The sequence below is a fragment of the Tiliqua scincoides genome, chromosome 1, assembly GCF_035046505.1.
Source record: "Tiliqua scincoides isolate rTilSci1 chromosome 1, rTilSci1.hap2, whole genome shotgun sequence".
Taxonomy (NCBI): domain Eukaryota; kingdom Metazoa; phylum Chordata; class Lepidosauria; order Squamata; family Scincidae; genus Tiliqua; species Tiliqua scincoides.
Window position 1 is genome coordinate 286,025,295 of NC_089821.1, and position 12,476 is coordinate 286,037,770.

The following is a 12,476-nucleotide window of genomic DNA, read 5'->3' on the forward strand; positions in this document are numbered from 1 at the left end:
GCTACCTGCCAAACAGAAATTCAATAAATGCAATTTGCCCTATTATGTTGATGCAGTGATGAAAAAAAAAATCACCTGCAGAAATTTTAGCTTGCTGTGCAGCTGTTAAGGGCACAAGAATCCTGCTAGAAAAAGAAAGCTGACAAATCTGCTTGGAAGGAACAGAGAGGATTGATATGGACTGTTTTATTTAGTTGATTTATGTCCTGTGTTATACGGTCAATATTTTATTTCTGTTTATTTCCTTTAATTCAAGGTGTGCAGGAGACAGGCATTGAAACACATGTACTTGGCACTGGATTGCCGGTGGCAGGGCTGGGCCCAGGAGGGGGGCAGCACCAGGATCTGGCACTTAGGCTGGATCCGAACACCCCCCTCCAGGCAGGCCTGGCCTACCGCTGGGCTGCTCAAATCTGTACCACCTCTTTAGGTGGTGCAGATCCAAGTAGTTCCATTCAGCCTGCTGCCGCATTGCTCAGTATAAGGCAAATTACTTCCCCTTGCCCCGAGTTATGCCGCAGCCAGCCCCAACCCTGCTCTGGATGCAAGCGCAGGCCCCAGGGCAGGTTAGGATTGGGCTTTAAGATTTCTTTACTCAGATGAAAAGGCTTTTTTTGTGTTCTGTCTGTAAACAAAATGTATGGTTTTGTCCCCTTGAAGATAATTATGATTTTATATTCTAACACACATGATATGTAAAGTCTTCATTTCCCCCATTTTTGATGATGCACGGACCAAAGGCTAACAATCCTATGCATGTCTACTCAGGAGTAAGTCCCATTCAATTAAATGGGACTTACTCCCAGGTAAGTGTGTGCGTGTGTGTTACACACACGGTGTAATGATGATGATGATTTTAGGCCAAAATCCCTAAAATTATCATCATCATTACACCGTCTTTGTAGATGGTGCTTTACAGCTGTTGAGAGGAAAGTTTCCTTACCTGGGGAGCTCACAGCCTAGAACTAGACAAAGAATAAGGGGAGGGGAAGGAAGTCAGCACAAGACAGTGGGAGAATCTGATGATTTCATGTATGTCTGCTTAGTTGCAGTGGGATCTAAGAGTGTGCCAAAGTCTCCATGGAAAAGGTAAGTTTTAAGGAGGGATATGAATGGCTACTGATGAACTTGGCTGTAAATCCACATGGGCCTGACAACCTCCTATCTTCTTCTCCTTGCAGATTAAAGAGTTGTTCATAAGTTTTGAAGATGCTCCACTGGGGGCTGCATCTCTGGCTCAGGTGCACAAGGCTGTACTGCAGGATGGGAGAACAGTGGCAGTGAAAGTCCAGCACCCGAAGGTTCAGATGCAGAGCTCTAAGGATATGCTACTGATGGAGGTAAAGCTGTGCACTTTCTGGCTGTCTCTGCAGAGCTCCTTCTTAGCCAATGAAATGGACTTCTACCTTAAGTGCAGTCAGCCTTGAAAGTCAAGACTGGTCTCCAGTGTTGAAATTTGGATGCAGTGCTGCTTGCAGGACTCTGAGCAGTATAAAGTTCAGTCACCTGAGACCATCTACCTGTCCTCTCTATGGTTCTTGCAGGAGGTGTGGTCCTTAAGTATTTCATTCCTCCCCTCCTCGCATTATCTCTTTCTTCTCCTATACTGGTTCAGATGAGGAGTTCATGTATTTGCCAGTCTACTGTGACAGTATACCCACAGCCTAATCACCAGAACTACCTCCTCACTTATTTGGTGCAATTTTGTGTTGAAACACATTGAACAGCTGCCATCGCATCTAATTTAGGGCCGGATTCCTGTCAGCACTGCATTACCACCAACTTGATGATTCAAGTTTCCTTTGGAATCTCACCATTTGATTGTTGGGTTTCAGATCCTCGTTCTGGCTGTGAAGCAGATCTTCCCAGACTTTGAGTTCATGTGGTTAGTGGAAGAAGCTAAGAAGAACTTGCCTCTAGAGCTGGACTTCCTTAATGAGGGGAGGAATGCTGAGAAGGTGGCCCACATGTTCAAGTGCTTTGATTTTCTGAAGGTAAAGTGTGTATATTTGTGCACATACATGCATCCATGAGCCTCACACACAAGCCTGTGCACATTCTGGTGACTGTAGGGCTGGCATTGAGGAGCGAGAGTGAATTATTAAATTACTGAGTGGGCTAAAGGATTTGATCTGAAAGCAAATGTGACTTGGTCAAAGACCTTGGATTCACAATCTGGGGCATTCAAAGCCTCATTGGACTTGGGCAGAATTGTAGGGCTAGAACAAGCTTTAACTTTGTCCTGGAGTCACTGTCTGGGAATATTATTTATTTAAAAGATGTATATACCACCTTCGTTCAAGGCAATAAAAATACCATAAAAATGTATAAATAAAATCGTTTTAAAAACCATTAACATAAGAACAGCCCCACTGGATCAGGCCATAGGCCCATCTAGTCCAGCTTCCTGTATCTCACAGCGGCCCACCAAATGCCCCAGGGAGCACCCCAGATAACAAGAGACCTCATCCTGGTGCAGCTTAAAAATACAAAGTTAAACAATATGAATAAAATTATAAAAACAGCAACAGTATAAAAACAATGGCATAAAAGCAGTGACCAACGATAGAAATGGTCCCTAGGAGCTTCCCTCCTCAAAGGCCAAGTGAAATAAATGTGTTTTTAGACCCCTCTGGAAACCATATAAAGAGGGGTCTGTTCTCAAATATTCTGGTCACTGGTTCCGGAAACATGGTGCCATAACAGAAATGGTCCAGCATCTTCCCACTATCCCTTTGGCTTCAGATGGGCAGTATCCTAAGCAGGACCCTCTCTGATAACACAGGCCAACACACATTTTGCTTCCTTAAATGTTACACCAAATATTTGGGGTGCTGATTCAAAAAATGGCATCCGTTTTGCCCTATCACATCTAGTTTTGGAGACACGGCATAGCCTCTTTAGTGAATGGTTCAAGCAACTTCCTCATGAGGAAGCCTACACCATGGCTTCCTCATGAGGAAGCTGCTTGAACCATTCACTAATGAGGCTATACTATATCTCCAAAAGTAGACATGATAGGGCAAAACAGATGCCATTTTTGGAGTCAGCACCCCAAATTCATATCAAACCACCATAAAGTTTGGGAAAATTTTTCTGACCCTCAATTTTGTAAGCCTGTGTAGTCATAGGGTTGTGCAAGATTACATGGAAGAAGGAAGTCCTTGGGGTATCCTGGACCTGCGCTGTATGGGCTTTACAAGCAATCACCAACACCTTGAATTTGGCTTGGAATGGAATGGGAAGACAGTGTAGCCACCAGAGCAATGGCATGGCAGACTCAGCCCATCAAGCCCCAGCAACCAACTGGGCTGCCACATTCAGCACTAGCAGAATGATCTAGTTTCTGGACGGAAAGAGGTAGTCATTTCTAACAGCTAGTTTGGGATCCCTCTGCTGAAATGGCCAAAAGTCATAGCTGGGACCATCTTCTCTGCACAACTCAGTAATTTTTGTGCTGGTCATCATTTCAGTATTGACACAATAGCTAAGTAGAAGCTCAGTCCCTCAGGACAGCTAACAGGTGGGCAGAACAACCTTTTGGTGCATAAGACACTCTCCTGAAGTCATCTGGCTAGCTCTGTCCAGATTTGCCCATTCTGATCCACATTTTGGGTCATTCTGGGATAGCAAGCACCAATTGGAAATCATATAGTCCTGACTATAGTCCTGACAGTGTGGTCAGAGTGAGTTAGAAACTCTGAAGCATGAGACTCTTATGTGTATGGAAATAAGAGTTGTCCTATTCTGATGTTACAACCACTTTGCATTTCAATAAAACCATAAGAACAACCTTGCTGAATCAGGCCAAAGGCCCATGGAGTCCAACTTCCTGTATCTCACAGTGGCCCACCAGATGCCCCAGGGAGCACACAAGATAAGTTGTAAGATATCTGCTTCTTGTTGCCACTCTCTTGTACCTGGGGCATACCTCAGAATAGGCATTCTGAGGTAGCCTATTTGTAAAACTAGGAGGTTGCACAAACCCATCACAGCATGTAACCTGTGATGGATTTTTTTTCTAGAAATCTGTCCAATCCCCTTTTAAAGGTATCTAGGCCAGATGCCATCATAGCACCCTGTGGCAAGGAGTTCCACTAATTACATGCTGGATCAAGAAATATTTTCTTTTGTCAACTTGTGATGACAGAATTGGTTCTGTGCTGTGTTTGTATGGCAGTTTCCTGACCGCATGGTTTAGCACAGGGGTGTCCAAACTTTTTGGCAGGAGGGCCACATCATCTCTCTGACACTGTGTCGGGGGCCGGGAAAAAAAAGAGTCAATTTACATTTCAAATTTGAATAAATTTACATAAATAAATACATTAGAGATGGAACTTATATGTATGTATTGTTACAGTCAAAGACCGTATGAATGAATGAAGGTCTTGTAAGAGCTCATGGCCTATAAAAGGCCTTGCACAAAGCAAGGCTGGCCTTTGCTGCCATTGCTGCATCACAGACGTGAAACAGCAAGCAGTGGAGGGAGCCCTCATCCCACAGCTCACACGAGATGTCAAACAGTTGGCCATCACACTGAGAGCAGTTGCGTCGGGCCAGCACAGGCTCCAGCAAGTCTCCAGAGGGCCAGAGCTCATTGGAGACTGGGGGTTCCCAGTGGGCTGGATTGGGAGTCCTCAAGGGCCGCAAATGGCCCCAGGGCTGGGGTTCGGGCATCACTGGTTTAGCACATGAGTGCTAAACCAGAAGTACTGATGAGGAGTTGCTTAAAGAGGCACTGTTTTTCTGTTGTCAGCAGAAAGCCAGTTGTGTAGCTTGCATGGCTGGTGCTAATCCTGGCCTGACCTCCTTTGGGTTGCACTGCCAGGTTTCATGTAGGAGTCCACATAATCTCCATGCATATCCACTGTGGGGTTCAGAAGGAGGCACTTCTTAAAAGTTCAAAATGTCTATACAGTGTTGAAAGGCAGTGAATTCTGTTAGTTAGCTAATCCCTTCTCCTATTCACCTTCCATGATTGGTTTGCTACTCTTTGGGCTGATTTCCAGGTTTTTGGCACAGTTTGAACTTGCTCTTATCTTAACTGCTGGGCCATCAGAAGGTATCTTTCATGAATTTCCTCAAAATAATGGAGAAGAAAGTGAGACTAAAGCTGTAAGAGCAAAGGAAATGAATTCAGAATGAAAGAAGTCGGGCAGTGGAGAAAGAGATCTGCCACATTATGTAACAAATAGAAAGGCTTGTATTCTGTTATGTTTTGTCAGTGGTATATCTCTATGAGTGCACACTTTGAGTAAAGAAATATTTACTTTTGTCTGTTCTAACTCTCCCAACACTCAATTTTAGTGGATGTCCCCTGGTTCTGGTGTTATGTGAGTGTGTAAAGAGCATCTCTCTATCCACTTTATCCTTCCCCTGCATAATTTTTTATGTCTCAATCATGTCCCCCCTGAGGCGCCTCTTTTCTAGGCTGAAGAGGCCCAAACGCCGTAGCCTTTCCTCATAAGGAAGGTGCCCCAGCCCAGTAATCATCTTAGTTGCTCTCTTTTGCACCTTTTCCATTTCCACTATGTCTTTTTTGAGATGCGGTGACCAGAACTGGACACAGTACTCCAGGTGTGGCCTTACCATCGATTTGTACAACGGCATTATAATATTAGCCGTTTTGTTCTCAATACCTTTTCTAATGATCCCAAGCATAGAATTGGCCTTCTTTACTGCTGCCGCACATTGAGTCGACACTTTCATCGACCTGCCCACCACCACCCCAAGATCTCTCTCCTGACCTGTCACAGACAGCTCAGAACCCATCAGCCTATATGTGAAGTTTTGATTTTTTGCCCCAATGTGCATGACCTTACACTTACTTACATTGAAACGCGTCTGCCATTTTGCTGCCCATTCTGCCAGTCTGGAGAGATCCTTCTGGAGCTCCTCACAATCACTTCTGGTCTTCACCACTTGGAAAAGTTTGGTGTCGTCTGCAAACTTTGCCACCTCACTGCTCAACCCTGTCTCCAGGTCATTTATGAAGAGGTTGAAAAGCACCGGTCCCAGGACAGAACTTTGGGGCACACCGCTTTTCACTTCTCTCCATTGTGAAAATTGCCCATTGACATCCACTCTCTGTTTCCTGATCTTGGTTGTTTACCACAGTAAACAACAAAATATATAAGACATGGGTGCTGTATAGGAATCTCACCTGCTTTGCCTAGAGCAGCTGAATCACATTCAGTCCCCATGTACTGCAACATGCATACCAACATACAGTGTCTTCAGCATGTACGAGTATGCATACAGTTGTACACAAGCTTCTTCTTGTACAGAAGTCACAACTCACATGTGACAATCGGTATTGCACTTTCCAGTGGCCATTGCTGAGCAGCAACTGAATGTGGGGAGGGCACAGTGCAGCAGCACTGGTCCTTCACAGAGGCCTATAGCAGTCTTCACACATATACACTTGTCAGGGTCACACCTTGACAAGCCATCATAGGTCTCCACTCAAGAGCAACATTGCATCATTGGGACCTCATGAACCAGGTTCCTCACTGGCAGAAGTGGTGGCAAAGAAGCGCAGCTTTGCACCCTCATATAGACTGTAACAGCAAATCCCAAAATGCAGTCATTCACAAAAGGCCTCTGAAGCTGAATTTGATCTCCAACAGGTATACACCAAAATATATATGGGGCACATTCATTCATAAGAACATATGAAGAGCCCTGCTGGATCAGGACATAGGCCTGTCTAGTCCAGCTTCCTGCATCTCAAGGTGGCCCACCAGATGCCTCAGGGAGCACACAATTCAACAAGAGACCTTGCATCTGGTGAGAATTCAGGTGAGCATACACAGCTCTATGTTTTAGGGACGCACATTCATTTTTTGAATGAATGAGAACCTTCCTGAACAGGGTCCATTTAGGTCAATTCCCATTCATGTTGAAATGAATGAGTAGGGACTGAATGGTATATGTGGGGTTATTTTTTTGGAACCCTATTCATACCCATTTGTTTTTAGGAGAGGGAATTCATGCGGAGAAAAATATTGTCCCTTTCCAAATCATTTTTGCCACTGCCAGTATTGGCTAGAGCTCCATGAAAAAATGACAATCACTACATGGTGTTCTCCCCCCCCCCCCAACCTACACTGCACCTGGTGATGCCACATCCTGGAGCAGATTGGGTAATAAATATGGTGCCTACCAACAGGTAGTTATGAGATGGAGTCCTGCCACCTGTGAGCCCAATCCTGTCCAATTTTCTAGCATCAATGCAACCTTGCCATCAGGGAGTGCACTGCATTCTGTGGTATGGGGGCAGTCATGAATGCCTCCTCAAGATCAGGGCACGTTTGTTCCCTTACCTTGGAGTTGCATTTTGGCTGCATCAGTGCTGGAGAGTTGCTTAGGTTTGTGCTGAGAGGCATACCACAACTGTAAACGGCTGCAACTGTGAGAGATTCTGTTTATCTGCAGAAGTGCTTGTGTAATGTGTTGCTGCCCTTTCTTTCTGTTAGAAATCTCAAGGTGATAGTTTCTCACACGCGTCCTCTAAGCCATATGAATTTAGCAAATGTTGAAGTGTGCAGAGGCTCTTGGCCCTCCCCTCCTGACTCTTAAGCTCAGAAGGTGGGCCAGCCCTTTCCAAACTTGGAAACAGCTCTGTGATGCTCTGCCGTAGTCCTTCTATGCTTAAAGCTAAGCAGGCAGGCCTTAAAAAGGGCACAAAAGGCCAAAGGCTGATGGTTTGTTCTATGTGAATGTTTATCGAGAGCCTTGTGTCTTGGAGAGCTGTGTCCACTGCTGCTGTAACAATGAGGAGAGTGTGGAGCAAATCCCCATGGAGACAGCCAATCACGTCCTTGCTGGGTTAAAGAGCCTCTGCAGTATCGATTCAGGGAATAACAACAAATTGCTGCAAAAATGGCTAAGTAATAGATTTCCCCTGTCCAGCCCGTCGATTCTGAGACGTTTTCATCAACCCCAACAGCAACTAGGGAGTTGTGTTCCTATATAAATAATTTTTTCCACCCACCCCCGATACCACTGCAGGGAAGTGGATTTCTTGCTGTGAACCCAGTTGAGCTTGTAAAGCCAGAGATAAATTGTTTCCATGCGCAGGCACTAGGGCCAAACGTCTGTGCATAATTTAACCTCGCCAGAGACTTTGACTTTGTGTAAGTGAGACTTATGCACAGCTTAATCACCACCATTGAGTGCTCTTGTAAATTTTGAAATGGGGATAAATGTTGACTCAGGGTTAAAATAAGCTACAGCTTTTGGGATAAATGGATTTAAGAGCCAGTGCACAGTAACAGCAGGGGCAGAAGAAACCATTAGAGTCAGGGTTAGCATGCATTGACTGTGCTCTTCAATTTTTTGTTGTTTTTAAATGTAAAGAGGAACCTAGAGATGATTCTAGGGATACGTTTTTTACATTGGACATACAGTTTTGAAGAAACCCCACAACTTAGAATGGTACACAAGTTGGAGGGGGGTGAGGGAGGAAAAGAGCAATCCAGTGTGGGGTCTGCCTTATATTTTTTACTTCTTGTGCTTTGCCTCTCCATTCACCTCCACAATAAGTAACTAACATTCAACCAGCAATGGCTAGAAATCAGACCTTCTGTCATTCCCCACTTTCAGGCTCGGAATGAGGGTCATTGTCTACTTGGCCACATTGTCTTATGAAGGTAGACAGAATGGGAACTTCTCAGATTTTAATGTGTCATATCTGCAGTAAGGGACTTAATAATCACCCCAGGATTCCTAGGAGAAATACCGTATTTGTGAGACCATTTCTTCATCTCCCTGTGCCAGTGCTGATGTGATGGCCTGAGGGATTGCGCATAGTGCTTGTCGGCCTGGCTACAGCTGTGCTGAGAGACACTGTTGAAATACAAATTATGATTATTTATTGCTTGCAAAACACTGGAAGTATGCACTGTGCATAAGGAATCAAGAGGCATGGGCCCTCTCTTGCAGAGCCGCTTCTGTGATTCAGAGACATGCACAGCAGCCCCTGAAATGGTTCTAACATACCTAGTGAGGTTAGTGCAATGCACAACATTTCCAAAAATGTATTCACTGGGTGACAGTGGCATTGTGGAGTCTTCACTCACCACTGATGTCCTCTAACTGGAGTTGCCAGTGATTGAACTTGGGATCTTATGTGTGCAAGGGGTATGCATGCAAGAGTGTGCTGCAAGGGTGGAGGTGATCAGAAAAGGGGATCAGCAGCATTGACCTTGATTTGCCTACTGGAAAACCCACCCCTGTACTGCCCAAGGCTATCCAAGTCAGCAATGGGACTTGAACCCAGGTATCCATGATATGGTTTCAGCTCTCATTTTCTCAGTCCTATGCATGTCTACTCAGAAGTAAGTCCCATTGTCTTTTTTTTTTTTTTTAAGTTTATTTATTACAGATACAGGGCAGGGAAATGGGGTAGACTTAGGGATGGGTCTACACTGGTTACACATCAGGATATTGGCCTTGGATTACAACATGCATTCTTAAAAAAACAACTAGAAAAAAGAAATTATCGATACAAATGTTACCACAGTTATCATTATAATATTTACTAATTTATCTAAACAGTCAATATTATTTATCTAAAATTATCTATCCAGTCATAAACAGGCTTCCAATATCTTCTTATTCTACTTATCTCTCTCTCTCTCTCTCTCTCTCTCTCTCTCTCTCTCTCTCTCTCATTCTTTCTGTTAAGACATCCATTTCTGCTATTTCATAAATCTTATCTATTAATTTTTCTCTAATTGGAGCATCTATAGATTTCCATATTTGTGCATATAATATTCTTGCCACTGTACTAAAAGTAAGTCCCATTGTCTTCAATGGGGCTTGCTCCTAGGAACATGTGTTTAGGATTGCAGCCTTAGACCCAAATCCTAACCAACTTTCCAGTACAGGCATAGCGGTGCTAATGGGATGTGTGCTGCATCCTGCAATTGGGTGGCACTCATGGAGGCCTCCTCAAAGTAAGGAAATGTTTGTATCCTTACCTCGAAGCTGCATTGCCCTTATGCATTACCCTTATGTCCTGGAAAGTGCGTTAGGATTGTGCCCTTAGTCATACACATTTATAATTGCTTTGCTACTGAAATGGTGTTTAAGCAACAGAATTGACTAGGCAGAATGACAGTTGAAAACATAAGCTATAGCTTGATCTGCTCCTTGATTATTGGCAGTGGGTGATTTCTTTCTTGAAACTCCCTCAGCTTTTTCTGTTTCAGTAGGGAGATTCAATCTCTGTGTCTGCCATTCGAGAACTATTATTGTTGGCATCCTTCAGTCTTGGAAGACTATGGTGTCACGCTCTGAATGGTGGTTCTGGAACAGAGTGTCCTCTCCAGTGCGTGAAGCCTGGGTAAAGCAGGTATGGAGGATAGGCTGTTACCCATGCAGCAAATCCCCCCTCTCCACATCGCTGAAATGGTCCAATGGAAAGGCAGAGGCCAATACGGTTGGTTCCAGCGGCATCGCAGGAGTTGCCAGAACGTGACTGTGTTCAGCCATGAACTGCCTCAGGGACTCCGGCTCCGGATTTTGTCTCGAGGTTGACTCCTGAAGCCTTTTCCATAACTGGATGTAGCCACAAGGCAGTGGAGGTTTGGGATCAGAGTTTTCCTTTTCTCAGATGAGCTGTCTTCCCAGGCTGACGAGTCCCATCTACCCGGTGGCTGTTCAGTCGCCTCTTACAACAAGTACAGCCAAACTGAGGGCCTATTCTTATCCCCAGCCCCCAGGGGAACTATCCATTTGCAATACATATGTTTTAGAGGCAAAATCACTATCCATTTGCAATACATATATTTTAGAGGCAAAATCACACACAAAATCACAGCTGCATTCCTTCCTCCTAATTAGAGAAGGAATGGAAAGACAGCTCTCTCCCCACTAAGGATTAGTGCTCTAAGTTTGAGGACTGAAGAAAGTTCACAGCATATCTGTCTCTTAACAGGTGTGACAGTACAGGTACAGGAAGCTAGTACAGATACCACAAAGTTGAGGAAAAATTACACAAGTAAGTGCAGGTTTGCGTTTGTAAAAACCAGAAAGATCAGCTGACTGTTAGCAGCGTCACTGACTGCACCCCTAGGCCACTTCAGGCTTCAAGACTGTCTTTATAGAGAATGTTTTCTACAAGCATGACTTTGCAGAATCCTGGAAACTTTCCACCGAGTCTCTCATTTTTCATTCTTGTTTGAGGTTGTTTGCATCTGCGACACAATCCCATCAGGCCTCTGGCTGGCTTCTCCTGCAAAGAGAATGCTGGACTAGATGGACCTTCAGTTGGATCCTGCAAGGCAGAGCTTATGTTGAGGCTCATTTCTGGCGAGGCACATCTAGCTCTGCATCTTTTATCTTTTCAGCATCAGGCAAAGGCCTTTTTATCTTTCATCTGCCTTTAGTGGAAATTGCTGTTGACTCCCCCTTTTCTGTTGCTGTCTTTCGTTCTATATTTTACAGCGTAAATACAGGTCATGCCTTGTTATCCACTCGGTTCCTTTCTGGAATTTCCAGTGGATTTTAAAAAATCAGTGGATACCAAAACAGTAGAAAAATAGCTTTAGAGACCCGCTTCCATATATCTTGCTCCTCCATTGTCACCCCAGAATGCATTGGTATAGATGCTATACCACATTTAGCATTAGATGGGGTGGATAATGAAATCTACTGGAATGAAATTATAATTATTTAACAGTGCAACGGTAGGAAATGGGATTTTGGTGCTTTTTTCCTTGTTACAAGGCATTTAAAGGTGGACCCCAATATTAGTGGTGAGTCATATCAGTGGATGCCAAGCCAGTGGATACCAAGGTCCCTTGTATATAATGTTTAATTGTATACTATGTACACTTGATATTATTTTATTGTTTTAGAGCCCAATCCTGAGTCTGTGGCACGGCTCCGTGCTGCGGATCTCAGTCGCAAACATGCCGTAAGGCACGTTTGCAGGGCTCACTGCTGGGCTCCCGCCGGAGCTAGCCCAGCGCAAGCTGGTGCTGGGCTAGTGCCCAGTGGTCGCCTGGGTTACGCAGCTCCGCGGTCTCCCAGGCCGCGGAACAGGAGGCGGGGCATGGCCGGGGGTGTGGGGGAGGCGTTCCAGGAAGGGAGGAGGCATGGCCGGGGGCGTGGGGGAGGCGTGTCTGGGGGGAGGGAGAGAGGTGGATCCATGGAGCCAAGCTTTGCAGGATCCTAGGTGCTCGTACAGGGCTGCTCGCCCTACACGAGCGCCTTTACTTTAGCGCCGACCTTTTGGTCGCCACTAAAGTGAGTAGCCCCATAGCAGGGCTGCTTCCCTTACTTGGGGGAAGGGGACAAACTTCCCTTCTCCCAAGGAGCCTCCTGTGGTAGCGTGGGAGGCGCAGGATCTGGCGGCAGCCCTCCGTGGAGCTGCCGGGTTTGGGAGCTCCGGGCAGCTCAGGATTGGGCTGTTATTTCTTTAACTGGGAAGTGAAAGTAAACTTTATAAACAATCAAGGGAAAAT

At 45.0% G+C, this 12,476-nt stretch overlaps 1 protein-coding gene across 4 annotated transcripts in view; it reads left to right on the top strand.

Moving 5' to 3' along the window:
- ADCK1 (aarF domain containing kinase 1) overlaps positions 1 to 12,476 on the top strand; it is a 131,601-nt gene that overhangs the window by 92,766 nt on the left and 26,359 nt on the right. For all 4 annotated transcript variants that reach the window (XM_066612112.1, XM_066612114.1, XM_066612113.1 and 1 more), the window contains exons 4-5: positions 1,182 to 1,340; positions 1,836 to 1,994. In XM_066612112.1, coding sequence (XP_066468209.1) covers positions 1,182 to 1,340; positions 1,836 to 1,994 — 318 coding nt within the window. The remainder of the gene's footprint in view (positions 1 to 1,181; positions 1,341 to 1,835; positions 1,995 to 12,476) is intronic.